This window comes from Notechis scutatus, chromosome 3 (genome assembly GCF_049901735.1).
Source record: "Notechis scutatus isolate UNSWTSFEM ecotype Mainland chromosome 3, rNotScu1.2, whole genome shotgun sequence".
In the NCBI taxonomy this organism is placed as follows: Eukaryota; Metazoa; Chordata; class Lepidosauria; order Squamata; family Elapidae; genus Notechis; species Notechis scutatus.
In genome coordinates this window covers 22,867,153-22,890,238 of record NC_142011.1, presented here as the reverse complement: position 1 = coordinate 22,890,238, position 23,086 = coordinate 22,867,153, and the positions used below count along the sequence as shown (strand labels likewise).

The window sequence follows — 23,086 nt, the reverse complement described above, 5'->3', positions numbered from 1 at the left end:
AGATGGTAAAATTGTATGCAACTTAACAACCTTAACAACACTTAGTAACAGAAGATCCCATCCCAACTGTGGTTATAAGTCAAGGACTATTTTTATACATACATACATACATACATACATACATACATACATACATACATACATACATAGTGATAACACAAAAAATTGTTTAAAAAATGCACTAGACTAGAACATAATGTACCTTCATTAATAAGCCACATTAACACGACTTATATGAAGAAAAACAAATGGTCAGGGAATGGAATTCCTACTAAATGCTTACTTTTTAATAAACTGTTTGGATATGTTCTGTTCTAAATTCAAGTAGGGCACTTCTTGCATTGTTCAGTATGATTTTCCTGTTTATTTACCCTCTGTAGACAGCCTGAAGGTTGTTGCAAAATGACTGACACAAAGGAAGATTTAAATGTGAATCTTAATTTCATTTCCCTTCCTCCAGGCACAGTTTAACATTAAATGAATCCGTCTTCCATTTGCTTTGCAAGCCCAAGTATTTTGTTTGTGGAAAGTCCAAATTTTGAGTATTTTACATCTTTGAAAGATCAGAAGTATCAGAAAGAACAGAAAATCAGAACACTTCCTGTCTCCCAAATTTTAGATAAACTATATGAGGAAAGGGGCTGACAAATAACTTCATTTAAATAGCTGACAATACCAAATATTCTGCAATGTGTATTAAAGAAGGATTAATTATTTTCTATATTCTATGCCTGGGTTTTCTTATTCCTAGCATTTTCCTGCAAGATTAAAAATGTCAATGCAGATAATTTTTTGTTTGTTTGACTGTCTATGTCAGGGGTGTCAAACTCAAGGCCCACGGGCTGGATCGAGATGCATAGATCTAGCTCATGGGGCTGCCCTCGAAACAGCGAAGGAATGGCCCACGGTGTCTCTGCCAGCAAAAATGGAGCTTGGGTAAGGCTTCAGGAGACTGTTGTGGCCAAAAATGGGGCTTGGGGCGTGGGTTGCACGCGGTCCCCCCACGCTCCATTTTTGCTGGCAGAGGGTTGTAGGAGGCTGTCGCAGCCGAAAACAGAGCTCAGGAGCCCATTTTCGTTGGCAGAGCACTCGGGCCATCACAGGTGCTTCTGACACGAGGTGCTTCTGACCTCAAGCTGGCCATACCCACTAGCCACACCCTCCTGATCCCCCCAAAATCAAACACAACCCTGATGTGGCCCTCAATGAAATTGAGTTTGACATCTCTGGTCTACATTATTTACTCAGAATTCTGTATATTCTATCAGGGGAATCTGTTTAGACTACCTAGATCAAACACAACTAATTTACTACCACATCTTAGCACTGGAGGAGGAAATTCTTGACTGTATTTAAGAAAAATAATTCAGCTAGCATCAGGGGTGGGATTCTACCAGTTTGCACCTATTCTCTAGAACTGGTTGTTAACATTCTAAGCAGTTCGGAGAACCAGTTGTTAGAAGAAATGACTGGCCTAATCCTGGAAGGAAGGCAGGAAGGAAACATTCTGGTGTTGCTTACAGAAACTGCCTCTCTATTAACCCTTATTACATTCTTGGCAGGACTAGGCTTCCTCTCTCAGGAACATTTCCGGAGTTTTCCCCCCTCCTTTGCTGGTACTTTGCTTGTGTGGAGTGACCGTTCAAAGTTACAATGGCACTGAAAAAAGTGACATGACCATTTTTCACACTTATGACTGTTGCAGCATCCCCACAGTCATGAGAGGCCAGGCGAGATGCGTGCCTCGATGTGAGTGATTGATATTGAGTTGGCCACGCCCACCAACTAAGCCATGCCCACAGAACTGCTTGTTAAAAAAATTGAATCCCACCCCTGGCTAGCATGTTTAATAAATGCTTATTAACTGCATAGCAGACAACCACAAATGAAAGCTCTATATAGAAACTCTTCTGCAAAAATGATTACTTTTATGCATTGCTGTGATAAATTTGGAGAAAATCCCAGAGCTGGGGTAAACCTGTTGTTTGTCTGTGGTTTTATTCATTTTCTATTCTTAGGTAAGTAAGCCAAAAATGCATATCTGTTTCAATAATGTGGCATGATGTACAAAGAAGAATTAAAACAACAGAATTCAAATATTGTGCTAAGCCATAATATGATTTGATTGATTTTGACTTGACAAATTGTATGTACTCTGTCAGTATAGTTTTAAACCATGGTCTATAGTTTAGCATGTTGTGCAGATTTAGCCAATTGCAAATTAATTAATAGTTAAAACAACCTATGAATACTATGCATGAATCCAGTCTCTTTGAAAAGTTCAGTACTTTTGCATATTCCTCCTGTTGCTGCTAAGTTACTGGACCAGTTAAGAGCAATTAATGCAATATTATTGAATCAGAAACATCAAGTTCCCTTGTCTATAATATCTTCTCTCTCAATTTAATCCAACTTTTTATTATACTGTAGGCTTTTATTTTAATTTTGTAATTGTGTTGCTTTGTAATGGTTTGTTTCCTTTCACCTTCAAAAGTTTTGCCAACTCACTGCTTCCAGTTACTTATAAAGTAATAAAAAGGGTTTTTGTTTTTGTTTTAAAAAAAGAATAAATAGCAGCCTCCTCTTGTTTAAGTCTCTTGCCTATAAGTCTACCACCCATGCAGTTCAGGTGATGGAACACTTCTATTCTTTTGCTCATTTGGTCTAAAATAATCTTTTAAAAACTTATACATAGCTATCAAATCTTTCCATACTTACCTATGAAAAGAACTTACCTTTGACTGCTCTAAATTTCCTATACATCATTTTCAATCTTAGTTTGCTTTCCATTTCACTTAAAATGTTCTAATGATTTATCTTTCTCAGAGTGAAATATCTCCAACAATGTATTTAGACCAGGGTTTTAAATTATAATTCAGATTACCATAAAATAATTAAACAGTTCACATATATTAACCCATATTGTGATTTGTCCATTTATGACTTCCATGTTGTGTGAACATGTAGTGCAAACATGGTTTCTTTTCATTCTTACCATGGAAAATGCAATGATGCAAATTGCCACATACTTCTTATGGGTAGTACAGATAGTTATCGACTTAGGAGCAAAAATTTGGGCTCAATAGTGGTCATAAGTGAGAAATTTGTTGAGTTTTGCCCCATTTTATGACTTTTCCTGCCACATTTGTTAAGTGAATCATTGCAATTGTTAAATTCAGACGGTGTGGGTACTACATCAACAGATGTTTTTTAGAAGAGACTGAACAGTCAGTTGTTTGAAATGGTATAGGATCTCCTGCTTAAGCAGGGGGCTGGACTAGACCTCCAAGGTTCCTTCCAGCTGTATTCTGATTCTGAAATTAGTTACACCATTGTTAAATAAACCTGGTTTTCCCATTGACTTTGCTTGTCAGAAGATCACAAAAGATGATCACATGGCCCTGGACACTGCAATCCAGAGGTGGGATTCAACCGGTGTTACCACCAGTTCAGTGATTATGTTTTGCATTTGCATGCGCACTTTGCACACATGCGTGTAATACACCTAAAGCTGTGGCGGCCGGACAGTTGATAAGCACTGCACGCAGATGCACAGCACTTGAAAAAGCACTTTTTTACTGCTTTTTCAACCTCAGCTGTGCTGCACAAAGCAGCTGAGGTTGAAAAAGAGGGAAATACAGGACAGGTAAGAGCCCAGGTGGGCGGGTGGGTCAAACAGCAGCGAACACAGAACCAGTCTGTTGCACTTCAGAGCTACCAGTTCTATAAAGCCAGACAGAACCAGTAGCATCCCACCCCTGCTGCAATGGTTATAAATGTGAACCAGTTATCAAGGATCTGAATGTAAATCACATGACCATGGGGATCCTCCAATGGTCTGAAAAATGGTCACAAGTCACTTTTTTCAGGGCCATTGTAACTTTGAATTGTCACAAAATTAACTGTTGTAAGTTGTGGACTACCTGTACTTGGTTTTAAAACACTATCCTATAAATGTTAAAACCAATGGCGCTTTCAAAAAACCTTGCTGAGAAAACTCCAGGGACATTTTTTGTGTAGTTCCCCAGGAATCAAAAGCTGTCTAAAAGGCAGAAAAAGAACTAAGCCGGAATTCTACACAGAGCACAATTTAAACAACCACAGTAGGTTGTGAGAATCCAGTCAGTGGTTGGATTTATCTAATATTTATTTTATTTATTTATTTATTTATTTATTTATTTGATTTGCCAATTGTTTACAAGATAATAAGTATAAATGTATACATAGTTGTGAATACATGAAATGGGTACATATAAGAAAAATAAAAGAATAAGAGAAACAATAGGACAGGGACGGTAGGCACGTTGGTGCGCTTATGCACGCCCCCTACAGGCCTCTTAGGAAAGGGGTGAGGTCAATAGTAGACAGTCTAAGGTTAAAGTTTTTGGGGTTTGGGGAAGAAACTACAGAGTCGGGTAGAGTATTCCAGACATTGACCACTCTATTGCTGAAGTCGTATTTCCTGCAATCAAGTTTGGTGCGGTTTACTTTGAGTTTGTATCTATTGCGTGCTCTTGTGTTGTTATGGTTGAAGCTGAAGTATTCATTGACAGGTAGGACATTGCAATGTATGATTTTATATACCATGCTTAAGTCAGACCGAAGACGGCGTAATTCAAGGTTTTCAAGTTCTAGAATTTCAAGTCTGGTGGCATAAGGTATTCTACAACGAGTAGAGGAGTGGAGAACTCTTCTTGTGAAATATTTCTGGACTTTCTCAATTGTGCTAATATCAGATACGTAGTGTGGGTTCCAGACTGATGAACTGTATTCGAGTATTGGTCTAGCAAATGTTTTGTATGCTCTGGTTAGTAGTGTGATATTACCAGAGAAAAAGCTACGTAGGATTAGGTTAACAACTCTTAATGCCTTTTTGGCTATGTAGTTGCAGTGGGCTCTAGCACTTAGATCATTAGAGGTGAGTATTCCAAGGTCCTTTACAGAGCTTGGGTCATCAACAAGATCTTGACTATTCAGCTTGTATTTTATTTTCTGATTTTTTTTGCCAATATGTAAGACAGAGCATTTATTTGTTGAGATTTGAAGTTGCCATTTGTTTGACCACTCTGATACATAGTCAAGATCTTTTTGTAGGGTAGCAGTATTGTCTGTGGTATTGAACAGCTTTACATCATCAGCGAAGAGAACGTAATTGCTCTTAATATGATCACAGAGGTCGTTTATGTAGAGTATGAAGAGTAATTCAATATGAATATGAATGGTAATTCAAACATAACATGGTTTGTCGTTTCAGATTAATCCTGAAAATTGGATTGACTACGCCCTGGTCAGGTTACTCTTAAGTAATCCTGTTTGATTGATTCGTCAAAAAGTTTCTCGCTTTCCACACCAAGAGTCCTTCCTTCCCACTTAACGGCCACACCTGAGCAGCAGGCGAGGTGCCTCTGCTCGGAAGCCTCCTGAACAGCTGGAGAAATGACGCGGCCGGATATGCAAATCCGGGTCATGATGTAACGCGCCGATGATGTAATTACCGAGAAAGAGCTGGCGCTGTACCCCAACTCCCCCCACTCCGCTCCTACACGGAGTCTTGCTTGCCATAGAGATGCGCCATGCCAGTTCCAGAGCGTCGCAAACAAGAACCCCGGAAGTCGGCCTCGGATAGTGGAGTTCTAACGCTCTAGGTTGCGGAGGGGGTGGGGGAGGGCGGAAAGAAATAAGATAATTCTTTTCCACCCCCTCACCGTTAAAGAGCTGAAGAATGGCGCAAACGGAGTGAGTGGTTTCTCTTTAAGGGCTCTAGGCGTGGAGGTGGGGAATTCCCGAGGAGGTGGTGGTAGTGGTGGTTTGCGCTGGGTGAAAGGCCGCGAGGCTTCCACCCCATCATTAGCCTAAAATGACGTGAGGGGAAATCCACGCCGGCCCGTCCTTAACGGAATCCCCCACAGAGCAGTCGTTCTTATCTCGTGTCATTTCCTTCCCTCCCCCGGGCCTTTCCAGATATGGGAGGTTACGATCCCACCTGCCATCCTGGCCTTTCCAAGCAGGTTTCTTCTTTGGGTGACACACGTACGACTCTCCTGACACCTTGGCTGTCATTGCTGGTGGGGAGACGGAATCGAGCTCGTCTGAAGAAGCCCTGATTGGGGAAGGCTGGGGGAAGGGTGATGCTGTCCCGTCCCCTGCAGATGTAAACAAGAAATTGGTCATAGTTATCCCAAAGGTGTGTGTGTGTTTTTTTCCCCAGGAGGTAACTGGACTTCCTTGTTTTTTCTTTTGAAGACCTTTTGTCCAAGAAGCTTCTTCAGCTCTGTCAGGATAATGGGGAATGGAAGGATTTATATTACTTACAGACAGCTGGTAATCTGCATCCTTTTTGAGCAAGGGTCTTTGAACTTGGCGACTTTAAGACTTGTGGACTTCAACTCCCAGAATTCCTGAGCTAACATGACTGGAGGAGGAATTCTGGGAGTTGAAGTCCACAAGTCTTAAAGTTGCCAAGGTTGGAGGCCCCTGTTTTAGAGGGTTGTTGAAGCACTTGGAGGTTTATCTTATGAGCCTTGATGGCACAGTGGTTAGAGTGCAGTACTGCAGGCTACTTCTGCTGACTGCAATTTGGCAGTTCGAATCTCACCAGGCTCAAGGTTGACTCAGCCTTTCATCCTTCCCAGGTGGGTAAAATGAGGACCCAGATTGTTGGGGGCAATAGGCTGACTCTGTAAACAACTTAGAGAGGGCTGTAAAGCACTGTGAAGCTGTAGATAAATCTAAGTGCTATTGTTATTGCTATCTGTGTCCTCAGAGTCACCTGAGTAGTGCTCCTAGTTCCTGTAATCTGCAATTTTTCCCTCTGGAAATCCATTCCTACTCCCACACCATTCAAGGGGTGTTCATTCCAAATTGTTAAGCTAAAAGTCTGTAGAGATTCTCAGTCATTCTCAGGTCATAGTTGTTCCAAAGGTGCAAAAAAGCATCTTTGGGAGAAGAAGTTGAAAGGGGTCTTCAGTGTTGGAGGCGTGGAAGGCTGCGTCATTTCTCAGGCAAGTTTCAGGAAATGTAAAAGTTAATCTATTGATTCCTATGGAGATTCTCAATCATCCAGGTTGTGCTGCTTTTTTTTCAAGGGGCAACTGGACTTTTTGGTTTTGGTTTTTTTTTTCTTTGAAGATGTTTCGCTTCTCATTCAAGAAGCTTCTTCAGCCCTGAAGTCCAGCTGCCTCTTGAAAAAACATCTTTGGGTTAAGCTATTGATATAGGAGAGCCAGTTTTGGCCTTGTGGTTTTACCAGCAAGCTAGAAAGTAGGAGACTCTGAATTCAGGTCCTGCCTTAGCTATCTGTGAAAGCCAGCTGGGTGACCTTGAGCCAGTCACACACTTTCTCATGGGGTGGTTGTGGGGGAAATAGGAGTTACTGAGTTATTTGTAAAAATAATAAAGGTGGGATACGAATAAATAAATATTGACCATGATATGATAATGATTTGTAAGCAGAGCAACCTAAGTGGAAGAGGAAAGATATATTGCCAGGTTATGAAAAGAAAGTTGCAATGAAACTTACAGGTTACAATGATAATTAAAAAAATAGAATCCTGTTTTGCTTATTGGATATTAGCGCAAGAATTATAGCATTACTTCAGACTTTGCATTAGTGGAAAAATATGAACAAACACAATTGGTCTTATATGAAATGTTTCCTGCATTTTTTATTGTTAAAAATACTTGGTATTTTTATATTGAATGTGGATATATGGATATGTTTGGGATATCGAAGGTATCATAGAATTGAAAATTGAAATTTGCCAAACAAAACTTTATATATAAATATAACTACCAGCACAGAGAATAATATACTTATTAGTCTATGGACCTAAATAAAAAAAGTTACTTTGGTGTAATGATTAAGGTACCAGGCTAGAAATTGGAATATTGTGTATTCTACTTTTGCATTAGGCACAAAGCTATCTGGGGTAACATTGGGCCAGATATTGTCCCTTAGCCCTAAAAAGGAAAACCACTATGCAAAAAACTACAAGGACCTGTCCAGGCAATTGCCAAGAGTCAGTTTGTGGAGACATAAAACAAAGATCAATAAAATAAGGGTAGCTAATCTGGAGTCCTCTATATCTTTTAGTTGAAAAAATATTTGCTTGATTTGGGGAATTTTTCTCCAAAATATCTACGGTAGAAGATGCTAGGTTGTCTATCCTTCCACAAACTGTTCTCAACATTGAATGAATAAAATGAAATAGTTCATACATTAATTATCATGAATAAGAGAAGATAATTTTGACCTTAGTGCCTTGAGCCCAAATCAACACTTTGTTCATCCATGGATTGTCCCCAGTTGACCTCATGTACTGTATCAGAAATGTGATTTGCTTGCATGCCAATTGCTTTTTATTCAAGCCATGATAAAAGAAGCAGACTTTCAATGCAGAGAAGTGTTTAAGGTTCAAGAATATGTCATTCTTTTATTTACTTCTGTGCTAATGTCCCAAAGGTGCTTTTTCAAGAGGCAATTGGACTTCCTTGTTTTTTTTTGTTTTTTTTGACGATGTTTAGCTTCTCATGCAAGAAGCTTCTTCAGTTCTGACTGGATGATGGGGAAGTTTCTTGGATGAGAAGCAAAATGTCTTCAGAAAAAACCAAGGAAGTCCAGTTGCCTCTTGAAAAAAGTACCTTTGGGACAACCATGATCTGGATGACTGAGAATCTCCATAGACATTCAGTGCTAATGCTAAAAATCATACTATCCTCTGCGTTAGAAGAGGATACAAAATAAAAAATAATTATCCATGTTTAGAGGGGGATGTAGATTAATATGTACAGTTAGTCTTTCTCCTCTCTGGGATAATTGATCACAAACATTTTTTACCTTTACTCTTGATCTAGTACATTGTGAAAGCTCTTTGCTCTCGAACTTCACTGTTTTGGGTTTTCATGCATTTTTATTTTTGTTGTGTATGAAGAAGTAAATTTTCAATATTTCAACCTGGACTGCCAGTTTTTTTTTAAAATTTATCTTTTAAATTAATAGTTGTATCATGGTGCATGAATAGAAGTACCAAGACATATTTATCTCTATTGCTTATTCTTTTACTGATGTGGCAAAATCATCTAATTCCATCCCTATTGTATGTCACAGAAAACAATTAAAAACATTTTTCATATGATCTTCCTGCAATTAGATGTGCCATGATTCTTGTTTCTTGTTTGTACTGTTTATCAGATATTTCTGAACTACATTGCTGCAAACTCCATCAAGGTTGCCAGAGTTGATAGGAATTGAAATCAAACAGTACCACACATGCATCAAGCCTCCTTGGACCACACACTCCTTCATTTAAGGACTAGTTGTTTTAGATGTGATACAAGATCACTAATGTTCTTTCTTTTAGAGAAAAACTCTTGGTTCTGTAAGAGAAATCAATAATTCTCTAAGTACCTTGCTGAAATCTGAGGCAAAAGTCATTACATTGCCCCTGCCTCACCCAGAATTAGACAAGTGTTACTGGATGCTCAATACAAATCCACATATCTTATTGTTGAGGCTGTATGATAATGACCTTAGTTATATAATTTCACTGCATGTTATCATATTATGCAAGACAAACAGTCAAGGGCATATCTAACTCAGTTATTCTTTCCTGCATTATTCAGCATATTAGCATGAGTATACTGTGAATTAGCAATATTTTTTTGCATCGCATATGGAATGCAAAACTCAGAAATCCTAACCCTAACCCTTTTTGTCAGCATGTAAGCAAAGGGGTAATGAGAATGTAGAACTGTAGCTGTGAAGAAAATCTGAATCAAAATAAAGGCTTTAAAGAACTCATCTTTAAATTGTCCAATTTTGACTGTTTTCTCGTGATTTTGGATTTTGAGGTATGCTTGGTTTTGTACTAAATTTTAGGACATCTGAGTGTACTGTCTGTTCCTTGGAGAGCCATAAGAGCTGTACAGTATACACTATAATAACTATCCCATAGCTATTACTGATAATTTTGAAATATAATATGCACTCTTCAGTCCTCCTGAAGAAGTTCAGTCTCTTAGGCACTCTGTTTTTTTCTAGAATCTAGTTATGTACTTGTAGGTATCTTTATCTTTATTTCTATTTTGCTTTGATGCCTTTACTCTTTAAAGCAGTAAATGTTCCTTCAGGTACTGTACTCTTCACACGCAGTTATTTTAATCATTTCACTGCAATAGTTTCCCAAGAGGTTTTGGAGTCATGGTATTTATGCTGCAATTATCTAAGACCTATAATAAAGCACAATTCTTTTCAGACGGGTTAATGTTAGGCAGTTGTTTCTTAAATAATAGTTTTTCCAAGTTTTCTGTGTTTTAGACATTGTTTTTATTTTTAGTTCTGTTTCTACGCAGTCTGACATGGGTTTGCGTTCTCTTACAGCTTCCCAAATGTGACCCATGATGTATTCAATTTCACCCTTCATACCACCCTGGCCCTCACCACAAAACTAGTGCTTCCTACACCTGCCAAACCAATCCTTCCAGTACAAACTGGCGTCCAGGCTCAACAAGAAGAACAGTCAAGTGGCATGACTATATTCTTTAGTCTCCTTGTACTAGGTAATCTCTTATTAATTACTTTTGATAGTCATGGAAAAATGAAGGTTGTGAAACACAATTCCAGTTATGCTTTCTGATCTGTAATGCCAGTATGAAGAAAAAGTGGAATGGAAGAGTTTTTTAATTTCCAAGGTAGAAGGAAGCAGGTGTGAACATTTCTGAAATAAAATTTTCATACGCTTTTATTCATGAAGGGTTGTGCAGTAACTCAGTGGTTAAGACACTTGTTGGCTGGTTGGCTGGAAAGCTGACAGCCCAGGTTCAAGATCTGAGCACCATATGACAGGGTGAGCTCCTATTGTTGCCCCAGTTCCTGCCAACCTAGCAATTCAAAAGTGTGCAAATTAGAGTAGATAAATAAGTACCACTTCAGTGGGAAGGTACTAGCGCTCTGTGATGTCGTGCTGGCCATATGATCATGGAAATGTCGTCAGACAGCATTGGCTTAATGGCCTTAAAACGGATAAGAGCACCACCCCTTATAGTTGGCAGTGACCAGCAGAAAAAAATCCACAGGGACTCCTTTAGCTCTTTATTTTTTTGCTTTTGCATATAAGTAAGTAGCAGGAATATCAAATTTCACATGGTTAGAGCAGGAACAGAAAATATTTCATTTATCAAAAGCCACACTTTAGGAATGAGGGATTTTTTTTCCATTTTGTTACTCATTCGGATAAATTGAATTTGAAAAGATTTTGCTATATGAATAAGTATACCCATAAGTTTCCAGAAAGCTTTTTCTCAGGGTGTGGGCGGTTAGAGAGTTGCAACTTTTTCTAAGAGTTTTGATTTCCCTCTTATGATGGAAAACTGTACTGTCAGTGTTCATTTGTGTTGTCAGAATGGGATATGAGTAACCAAATGAGATATGAAATCAGCAATTCAAAAATCCCATGTGGCTCATGGGTGATCTGTATCTTGTTTAATTCCCCATGCAGGAGATTTTGGCAAATGTTATCTGTGGTTTGCTAAATATTTACAGATTCTTGATGATCTCATCTGTCACAAACCATTTTGTGTGCCCATGGGTCTTAGTGCATTATGTGAAGCTTAAATCTTCTGGAAATAGCATCATCCTATGTGTTAAATAGCACATTTAGCTAAATGTAACCTGTGCCACATTGGCTACTCTAACTATTTAGCAAACTACTATGGTTGCACATGAAAGGAGCTGATGGCTGCATAGAAATCATGAAAATGTAAATATTTTAAGTCGTATAATGTGTAACTGCAATTAAAGGCTGCATTCTTCCTTTTGGTTCAGCCATGTTGTGTAAAATTTGTAAATCATTAATTATGATTTAATATAATATGTAGCAGAGGTATTCAACCAGTTCGCACCGGCTCGGGTGAACTGGTACCGGTGATTTGGCATGGGTTGTCAAACCGGTGGCGACCCCTGGCTGGCCACGCCCCCGACCCGGTCGCCCGGTTGCCCACTTGTCCTGGTCACTCTCCTAGCTTTCCCTACCATGTGGCGGCCATACTGCAGCTTGGCAGATATCCCAGGCCTGCTGCACATGCGCACTGTGTGTGCAGCTGCTACACATGCAGTGCGCATGTGCAGCAGCCCTGGGACATCCGCCTGCCTGCCCGCCCTCCTGGAGCACATTTTCTTCCTTCTCCCAGCAGACGCGCCTCTTCCAGCCCGGCCCGGCCAGCCAGCAGGTGGGTGGGCGGATGTCCCAGGACTTCTCACACCCTTTGTTGCGAGATGCCTGCAGCTGCTGCGTGCTTTTTTCGGTGCGGCTGCTGGACTGCAGGTGGGTGGGTGACTAGGGAGCATAACTCTTTGCCGCCCCCATGGCCCCTTTGCCTGCCATCCCTTCCCTCTCCTACCCGCAGCCCCTTTGTTGGACCCGGAACAATTGCCCCTGGTTGGCTCCACCATGCCCGCCCAGTCGCACCCATGTTGGCAACAGGCGTCATCATTTTGAAGTTGAGGGAGAAGTTGGGGAAGGAGGTGGGGGGAGCACCGCTGAGAAGCGGGTAAGTGTCCTTCTAGTGGTCTGACCCGGCATTCAGACCGGTGGGCCACAGGAAGTCAGAGCACTGAGAGAAAGGGGGATTGCCAGGGGGAGCCGCCCTCTCCTCACCGAATTGGGGCCATTTAGGGTAGTCCTAGGAATTGAGTGAGTCGAGTCGCAACTCCTTGCCTTCTTAGCTCAGGGAGCGGCTGTTTTCTGCAGGAGGAGGACTGCGTAGGGGGGTGGTTTACCTGAGCAACTCCTCTGGTGTCTTCGCTGGATTATTTTGACACTTACAGGTGAGTGCAGCTAAAGGCGCTGCTGTCACACATCAGCCCAGGTCTCACCCCACGGCTCCATAAAGCCAACACCAAAGAAGTGGGTGTTCAGGTGAATTTTGAGTACAATGCTCACTTGCTTTTTGTAAGGCAAATTTAGGTCACTAAGAATTTCTGACTTTTTGTTGGGGCTTCTATTTCAGGTTCTTGGTATAAAGAATATGAGTTTCAATAAGTGTCTTCAGCCCTTTTTCCTAGGTTTGACTAAAATCACAGCTTAAGTGTTCTAACAAGAAAGATCCCTATAAGAATATACATGCAATACAAACCTACTTTTTAGTTTTCATGTAATTGCTTTTTTTGTGCATCTCTCAATGTGTACGAAAAATTTATATCATCCTTTAGAAATGTTATTGTTAAGAGAATTAGTTGAACAAGATTAGAATGGGATCACTGCCAATTTGAACTATGTGAGTGTCCTAAAATTAATGATCTTTCCAGAAAGAAGGTTATTTGTGTGTATGTTTACATTGATGCTCTGTATGTTTATGGTAGCTTCTAGAAAACAAAATACACAGGAATTCCCTGTATAAATTAATCACTTATAAAAATTCCATTACAGAGAATTGTGTGTAGCCTGAATGGAGCAGATCAATGTTCTAAACCCATGTAGCTTATTGAATTAATTTTGAAAGAAAATTGCGTCATCTTTTATTCAACCATGACAGTGTGTAACCTGAGTACATAGCTATATTCTACTTAATTAAATCCTGCAATTGCTTTCTCAATTCCAGACATAAAATTACAGGGTGTTGTACCTTAATTGCACTTGGAATGTAAAGGGCATGTTTCTGTTATTTTTCCTTGAACTTTATTTTGCAGAAGGGACTATCATATTTTACTTCTGTTCCTACTTCTTCGTGAACTGAAGGTGACATCTTTTTGAGTAAATAGTCTAGAATTATAGAATGAGCCTCTTCATAATATGAAATTGTGTAATCTAGACATAGCTGACCTAGAAAAAATTGTTCCCAGGATTGGGATCCATTAAAGCAAATCCATTAAATTTTGGTTCTGAGTTTTTGAGAGCCCCAAGTGTAAAAATAATGATACATATTACTAACAATATAATAGAGAAAATATTTATCTAATAATGAGAGAGAATATTTTAGCCCTTTCTTTCACTAGATTTTCATAGCATCATAGAGTTATTTATTTCCTTTTCTTTGATATTTTTTCTTGATTCAATTTACCTTTATGTGAACTGGGTAATTCTATATGAAAGATATATTTATACAGTCTGTATATATTATTTAGCTTTCCATTACTGTTTCTGGTTGTATTTTCCCAAAACAGTTTGTAAGCTTTGTTTATCCTGAAAATCTGGTTGTCAGTTTGAATGATTGTTTATACCATCATAGCCTAGTGCATTTTGGTTGAATTGAATTACAGTTTCTATTTTAATAATGTTGATTTTTTGTAAGTGTGGGAATTATTCTGGGGAAAAAATCTATGATGATATCTCATGAGGTATCATGTGAAACAATACCGGGGTGTCAAACTGGATTTCTTCAAGGCCTGATCAGCATTGTACTTCTCCTCTGCAGGCCAGCCGGCTGGGGAGCATGGGAGATGGGACAGACACCTCCAGCATCCTGCCAGCCAAAATGGGATGCGGGGGGCTGCCCGTCATTCCCAACCCCTGTGCCCCATTTTGGCTGCCATACACCATAGACCAATCCTTTGCTATTTCCAGGCTGGCCCCATGGGCCAAATTTAAGCACTTTGCAGGCCGGATGTTGCCTGTGGGCCTTGAGTCTGACACCCCTGCTGTATAAGAAAAAAAGGATTGAATAAATATAGTCCATATCTTTTTTAAACAGTGCTTTATCCTTTGCCTTTAGAGAGAATTAATGTCTGGCCAACAAGACCAACTTAATATTTGAAAAGCATTAAATGTGATATATAAAGCTAAAGAAAAAAAAGAAGATAATCTTGTGAAAGAAAGTGCTCTCTCTATATACTGTATGGCAGAAAGATTTTTCCTTTTCACAGTTGGCATCATGAACTATTCCCGAGTACGGTAAAATTATTTTGAAAACAGCCAGTTCTACTATCCTCCTGACAGTGGTTTTGTACCCATGTGTTACCTCTATACAGGTAGTGCTCAACTTATGACCACAATTGAGTCCAAAAGACAGTTGTTAAGTGAGTTTTGCTCCATTTTACAAGCTTTCTTGCCACAATTGTTAAGTGAATCACTGCAGTTGTTAGTAACACTGTTGTTACATAAGTCAGCTTCCCCACTGACTTTCCCTATCAGAAATTTGCAAAAGGTGATTGTGTGACCTTGGGATACTGCAACCATCATAAATACAAGTCAGTTGCCAAACACCTGAATTTTGTTCATAGGACCATGGGGATGCTGTAATAATCAAGTGTGAAAAATGGTCATGTCACTTTATTCAGTGTAACTTTGAACGGTCACTAAACACAATGTCATAAGTCGAGGACTACCTGTAATAACAAGCTCATAAAATATGGCACAACAAAATAAGTTTCTTGTGGGAGGGTCTACAGATGCTAGTTCGATGGGGAGGGTTTTGGAGAAGAATGCCTTTGGGTCAGTGTTGACCCTTGGCAACTACTTAGATGAGTCCGGGCAGTTTTCTGGGCAAAAGCTATGGAAGTAGTCTGCCATTGTTTTCTTCCTAGGGCTGAGAGAGAGAGAGACTCAAGGCTCCATATCTGGCTTTGTGGCTAAGGCAGGACTAAAACTCCTGATCTCCCTGGTTCTACTGATGCCATCATCATTACACCAAACTGACATTATCTATGATTATCACCAACTCCTTCTCTCCCTTCCTACAATTTATGTGTCACTTCAACCCAAGGAAAATTCCAAAGGATATTCTTTGCAGAAGCACTGTGAGCTTGTAGGAGTGGCTATATTGAAATATGGCGGAGAAAATAAGGTGCAGCAAAATGTTATGCTACTACTCAAAAAGGTTTGTTATTATTCAAGCTCCAGGGTTGAATGTAATTGACAGCTTGCAAATGGGTTGGTAGATGTTGATTGCAGAGTGCGTCCCAGCAATGACCTTTTACTATGTGTGGTGAAGGGTCAAATAGTAAAAAAAAAGCTGTGACTAAGAAAGCATCAATAGAGCACATACCTTTCCAATTCAATCCATGACAGCACTGGGTTGGGCAGGAAAAAAATGTCTTATATGAAACCTTGGGAGCCATTGACAGACAATGCAGACAATATAGAGGGAGTTGTATTAGCCTTTTAATTCATGATGAGTGTATTTCCTGGAAACTTACTTAAACCAGCTAATACACCTGGTAAATTCAGTCCAAATTAAAGCTGAATATGCTGCTTTTGAAACAATGCCCCCCCCCCAAAGGCTAGGAAACCTTATTCTTGATGGTACATTATTATACTTGAGGTCCAGTGTTTGTGGGAAAGCACTCAGGGCATGGAAGGCCTATATTTATTTATTTGGAAGCATATGACCTTGTATGGCTTCCCCCATTGCCAAATGACTTACTAAAAATGCCCTAGACAATTTTCTAAAAAAAAATATTGATATGGAGAAATAAACAGCAAAATAACCTCTAAAAAATTGGTTATGGACAAACATGGCTACTTGGGTAATCTCTTTCTCTCCTTTGCAACTTTTTTTCCCTTGTTGAATGAGTCTTTCTCACTTGACTGTTGTGTCACTTGTCACAGTAATATCACATGCTGTGTCCAATAATATCTTCTACTGTACTAAACGCAGTCCCATTATCACATGAGACCTGAGTTGCATTTCTCCTGAGACAGGATGTTGTTATTTGATTGCTGAATTGCTGTTAGATTTTTCTTGTTCAGAGTTGTCCAGATTCTGTCCACGTCCAATTTCCCCCAAATGGTCTTAGCGTGTGATTTTATGCCATGCATCATCTTGTTCTATGCAAGAGTGGTTCTGGCCATTATAGACATGTCAGAAGAAGTTATATCTCCACTGGATTTGGTGTTTTTTTTCATGCTGTTAACAATTCTGGATAAGACCTTTTTGAAGAAGCCTGGCTGGAATGGCCTAGTTTGATGAATTCATCAAATATTTTAATATCTTGCATATTTATCTAACTTTGCTAAACGTACTCATTAGAATATTCCCTGCTTTCTCTTTTTTTTCTGGGACATTTGCGGAGTTTTGCAGACTTTCTTACAACCCCCTTCCTCCCCCACCACCTTTTTGGTGAATGTTGGCTGCTTCTCCTTGGTTTATTGTTACTAGTATGAGGCTGCTGTTAGTTTGGATGCCCTGCAAGTTTTGAATTCCAAAACATTTTTTGATTAAAACAAATATTTACTGTTTCTACTGCTACTTATGAAATAGATCCATTGTGTAAATGTGCTGCTTAAAGATGAAATTATTTGTTAGTTAAAAACGTTGACAGAGCAGAAGTAGAAAAAAAAAACAACTAATTTATATTTCCTGAAGATAAATAAAAAGATTTGTTTGTTTGTTTTTGTTTGATAAGAGGTTTATCTTTTAGCAAGTGTCAATTTCTTTGTGGGATGGGCTTGTTTACTAAATAAAAGAAGCTAAAACCAAGAGGACAATTTGTTCTCAAATCTCAATAGGAGAGCCTATTTCCTAGAAGTTAACTTCCTCCAAAATAAACTAGTATTTACCTTCTGATATATTGATTGGATAGAATGTAATTTATTTAGGTAAAATCCAGTGCATGGTTGGTGTTTTCCATACTAGGATGCTCTCTGGATAAAATAACTTCATGCGTTGGGCATTTTTTTTCCAGTTCATTGGGAAAAAAAGTGACTTCTTCTTTGATTGGGTTATGGCTGTGGTTACCTGATATGCTGTGCAAAATATAAAAGTTTTTGACAGGCAAATTTGCATGGTTGTTGTTTTATCTTCTCATAAAATGCTTTTCTGAAAGTTGATTTAAAACCTTTTAAATCTGGATTCATTTTTCTCACTTGTGTACCACATCAGATTTGAATCAATTGGATAGAAGTAACAACTGTATCCATGTATATCAGAATGAATTATATCACAAAAATGCCATGAAAATAAACGCCTGAAATGTACAAGTAGTCCTCAACTGACAACAGTTCATTTAGTGACCATTCAAAGTTGCAACAGTACTGAAAAAAAGTGACCTACGACCATTTTCCACATGACATTTGAAGCATCCTTATGATCATGTGATCAAAATTCAGCCGCTGGGCAAATTGTTCATAGTTACAACCATTGCTGCGTCCCAAGGTCACCTTTTGCAACCTACTGGCAAGCAAAGTCAATGGGGAAGCAGTCAGTCACTTAACATTTGTGGCAAGGAAGGTTGCAAAATGGGGCAAAACTCACTGAACAAATATCTCACTTAACAACATATTTTTTTTGTGGTCGTAAGTCCAGGACTACCTGTAGTGCAGGGTAACATTTGCAAGTAAAATTGCTACATTTTGCTAAGTAAAATTGTTTTCTGAGAATTTTATTCATTTATTTTAACAAATTTATATAGCCACCCAACTCAAATAGGTGACTCTGGGCCGTTTGCAACATTTAAAAAAATCCATCCTATAATAAAAACCCATTAAAAAAAAACATCCCCACACCTCCTGGTAGTGAAATCAGCCACTTGATCGGTCCCATTTCCCATTTGTGGTCTCCAGGCCTGCTTAAGAAACCACGGCTTTAGGGCTTTTAGCAAAAAAACAAGAAGTTGGGAGGACAATTGTACCTTGGGGGAATGATGTCCCATAAAGAATGGGTTACCACTGAGAAGGCCCTTTTTCGTGTTCTCATTAGATGTACAGGCAGTCCTCGGCTTATGACCACAGTTGAGCCCAAAATTTCTGTTGCTAAGTGAAACATTTGTGAACGTTGTTCCATTTTAGGCCTTTTTTTTTTTTTTTTTTTGCCAAACTTGTTACGTGAATCTCTGCAGTTGATAAGTTGGTAACCTGGTTATTACATGAATCTGGCTTCTCCATTGACTTTGCTTGTTAGAAAGTTGCAAAAGGTGATCGCGTGACCTTGGGATACTGCAACCGTCATAAATATGAGTCAGTTGCCAAACATCTGAATTTTGATCACACGACCATGGGGTTGCCGTAACGGTCTTAAGTGTGAAAAACGATCATAAGTCACTTTTTTTGAATTTTACCTATTGTTTCTATTTCAAGGAATTGTTATAAGTAGGAAAAAGTGGTCAATAATACTCCACAATTGTGAGATGCAAATAACAACAGGAATGGGGACTTGGTTTTCCAGGTTTAATATGTAAAACAAATTATGCCATTTAGGTGTATACTGTAATTGTAGCAGCCTTTATCATGAGTAGTGAAATCCTTGCAACATTAAATTTTGTAGAGTCTTTTGTAATAATAAAAAACACAATGCCACATGCATAAGAATAATTACATTTCACAACTGGGTAGATGCTTGCCTATGTTACTTGTGTTGATGTTATTGTATAGTTTTGTTAGATTTATTGCCACATGCTTCTAGGAAAATGAGTGAGTAATATTCATATTGTTATGTGCTCACAAAATATTAAGAAATATTGGCTAGAGGCCTTTCACAATGTTCAATGATATTAATTCAGTGGGAAAATTCTCAGAAGCAATAAGGTGAAGCTTAAGGTTAAAGCATTAAGTTTTTAAAATGTTAATTCAATTATTTATAGAAAAGTAAATAGACCAGGTAGCGGATGACCATACAACTGATCTGACAATTAATTTACTTATGTTTCTTAATATGAAAGATGGGACAGTTGGTAAAACAGTTAAATTTTGCCAAATTTAAAAAAAAATGTGCTTTATAAATACAGACAAATACAACTCCTGCTCCCTTCTAGCACTGATGTTGTTATCTAGTTTGGTAATGCAATATCTGCAAGAAAGCATCCAAGTTCAGAAAGCATCAAGAGCCCACAACAGAGACCATACTGGAAGAGATCATCTGGAAACAGGTGTTTTTATGGTTCCCCATGTCCATTATGGCAAGTATTTTGCTACAGGAGCTCCAACAGATTCTCATAATAAAAAATATGCCTGCTGATCTAAAAATATTGGCTGCCTCTGACCCAACTATCTCATTTTTAGTGATGCTACTTTCTTCCATGTTTACATGGAAGAAAATCTGTTGTCCTGAATTGTTAGTTAAAAATATAACAGATTGCAAGAACTTACAGTTTTTATAATTGGATACGTAGCTTTGGATTCTAGGATTTCTTGCATAAATGAGAGAAGTTAGGGTTCTTCCTCCTAGCAGCTAACTGCCCCTCCCCCAATAGGTATTTGCTCTTTTCTCCACATCTCATTGTGAACTGTTCTAGACTAATCCCTAGAAGTGACTTTTTCCAAATACAATATGTCATGTAAAAGAATTGTTTGGATCAAAGCCATCAATGTTTCTTCTATCCAAAACTGACATGACTATGATAATGACATGATAATGACTATGTTACATTGCTTTTGATCAGAACTCACAAAAATATGTGCCCGTAAGCCCATATAAAATATTAAAAAGTTATTATATAGCATTTAACTAACTGGCTCTCTTTTAGGAATGTTCAACTTTTTTCAGGCTTCATATTTTAAATTCAAAGGATAATGGCAGAATTTGTTTGATCAAGAATTTTGTTGTTAAATAACTCTAAATATTGTCTGCTTTCTCTTCAGCTATTTGCATCATATTGGTGCATTTATTGATAAGATACAGACTGCATTTCTTGCCAGAGAGTGTTGCTGTTGTTTCTCTAGGTGAGTACTGATAGTAGAAGGAAAATTTATTCTGTTCCGTTTGAATAAATGACGGTCACTAATATTTTCAAAGTCCAGATTGTAATTTAATTCAATGTTTGCTTTTTTTGTCATTTGCCTGTATAACATTTTCTTCGTAAGATTCAACACAGCGTAAGTAGTTTTCTCTGCTCCCCCCCTTCCACAGAAAAATCCTGTGAAGTTCACTAGTGTGAAGGGGAGAAATAATATGATTGATTCCAAGTCAATTTATTAAACAATTTATTAGACAGATTTATATGGCCAGGACATGGGAGACTGTGAGAAGGGCAGTCACTGATTATCATGCCTGAACAAGGGTATTGACCTACAGCCCTCAGATTTGAAGGTTCTTTAATCATGATGATTATACATATTTGTTTTAAGAGAGTGAAGGATGCAGGTTATTATTGTGCAAGGAGGAATGGCAATATCCAAAACCCTCTCTGTAGATCTGGCACTGCTGTTGGCAGTTTCAACATCTTCTCTGCTTGAGATCGATCAGAGCTGTGAAAGATATAATCTTGAGCATTCTGGGACTCATTTTTACCTTGTCTAATAAGTGATTGATACTCTGAAAATTATCGTGGGAGCATTTGGTTTTGCAATTTTAGAATAGAGTTGGGATAGAAGAGCACTTCCCCAGCTGAGTCTGAGTGTTATTTCTCCTCATCCTGTATGCTTTACTTTTTTTTGAAATCCAGATATTCTGGATTGTAATTCTCATTGTCATCTACCAATGTGATGATTAGCTAAACTAATTGCACATGATGGATGGTATTGACCAACAGATATGAAGGTAATTGGATTGGTCTTAGCTGGATTTTGAGAACCCTAACATTAGTAGCAAACTCTTTCTGGATTATGGTTGTTGTTTCAGCCATTGTGCAGATTGTTCCTATAAATATATTAACAGCTGTGCTACATTTCTAGGGCATCAGCAGGAAAAAGTATAAAATCTGATAACTTGCATCATAAACAGTATGTGTGCTCCAGTGGTGGGATTCAAATTTTTTACTACCAGTTCTGTGGGTGTGGCTTATTTGGTGGGTGTGGCTTGGTGGACATGTGACCAGGCGGGCGTTTGGTGGTCATGTGACTGGGTGGGCATGCGACTGGGTGGGTGTGGCAAACTCAATGTCACTCACATCAAGGGGTGCCTCACTTGGCCCCTCCCCTCCCAGCCATTCCTTGTCACACCCAGCCTCAACATATCTATAGTTCCGTAAAAATGTTGTTCACCATTTTTTTGACTTTATTATCTCTGTACTATAGGTGTACTTTCATGGACCACTGAAAGGAGGAAATGACTCACATGCTTTGCCCAAGAGTGTGATAGGCAATAGGCTTTTAAGAGGCTGCCAGAAAGAGGGTGGGGGGCAATGTATTTTCTAAAGCACCAGAAGGCAAACAAGAAGCAATGGATGGAAACTGAACAGAGAGAGAAGCAAACTAAGAATAGGGAGAAACTTCCAGACAGTGAAAACAATTAACCAATGGACCTTCTTGTCTCCAGAAGTTCTGGGTGCTTCAACGCTGGAGGTTTTTAAGAAAAGACTGGACGGCCATTTCTCTGAAATGGCTTAGGGTTCCCCCCAAGGTCCCTTCTAAGTGTTATTCTTACACTGTTCCCAGGACCTCAGTTTTTCATGCCTGAGCAGGGGATTGGACTAGAAGACTTCCATAGTCCCTTTCAACTCTGTTAAACACACATGTATTTATGCTCTAGACCAGGGGTCTCAATCTCAATTTACCTGGGGGCCGCTGGAGGCAGAGGCTGGGTGAGGCTGGGCCGCATAAGGGATATTATGAGAGTCTGGGTGAGGCTGGGCCACATAAGGGATATTATACTTTCATATCATGGTGGGGGCCACAGGATATCGTCCTGTGGGCCGCAATTGGCCCGCGGGCCGCAAGAATGAGACCTCTGCATGAATGAGACCTAGAGTCTAGACTATTGATATGTAAACCCTGAAAAGTACCTGGGCAAAAGAAAGGCAGTAAAATCACTCTAGGTGTAGGGACAGTGTAAAATATTAATATATGATAAATAATGGAACAATTAAAAATAATAGCACAGAGTTTTCTCTGTCTCTCTCCCCCCTTCCTTCCTCTTTCTTTCTTTCTTTCTTTCTTTCTTTCTTTCTTTCTTTCTTTCTTTCTTTCTTTCTTTCTTTCTTTCTTTCTTTCTTTCTTCCTTCCTTCCTTCCTTCCTTCCTTCCTTCCTTCCTTCCTTCCCTCCCTCCCTCCCTCCCTCCCTCCCTCCCTCCCTCCCTCCCTCTTTCTTTCTTTCTTTCTTTCTTTCTTTCTTTCTTTCTTTCTTTCTTTCTTTCTTTCTTTCTTTCTTTCTTTCTTTCTTTCTTTCTTTCATTTTTTCATTTTTTCTTTCTCTTTCTCTCTTTCTTTCTCTCTCTCCCCCTTTCCTTTCTTTCTTGCTCTTCCTTCCTTCCTACTTTTCTTTTTTTTCTCTTTTCCTCTTT

General features: G+C 39.0%; 1 protein-coding gene across 1 annotated transcript in view; it reads left to right on the top strand.

Moving 5' to 3' along the window:
• The first annotated feature begins 5,406 nt into the window (after positions 1 to 5,406).
• Positions 5,407 to 23,086, top strand: part of SLC9A8 (solute carrier family 9 member A8) — a 61,789-nt gene continuing 44,109 nt past the window's right edge. The window contains exons 1-3 of the mRNA XM_026664986.2: positions 5,407 to 5,736; positions 10,379 to 10,557; positions 20,508 to 20,588. Coding sequence (XP_026520771.1) covers positions 5,723 to 5,736; positions 10,379 to 10,557; positions 20,508 to 20,588 — 274 coding nt within the window. The 5' untranslated portion in view covers positions 5,407 to 5,722. The remainder of the gene's footprint in view (positions 5,737 to 10,378; positions 10,558 to 20,507; positions 20,589 to 23,086) is intronic.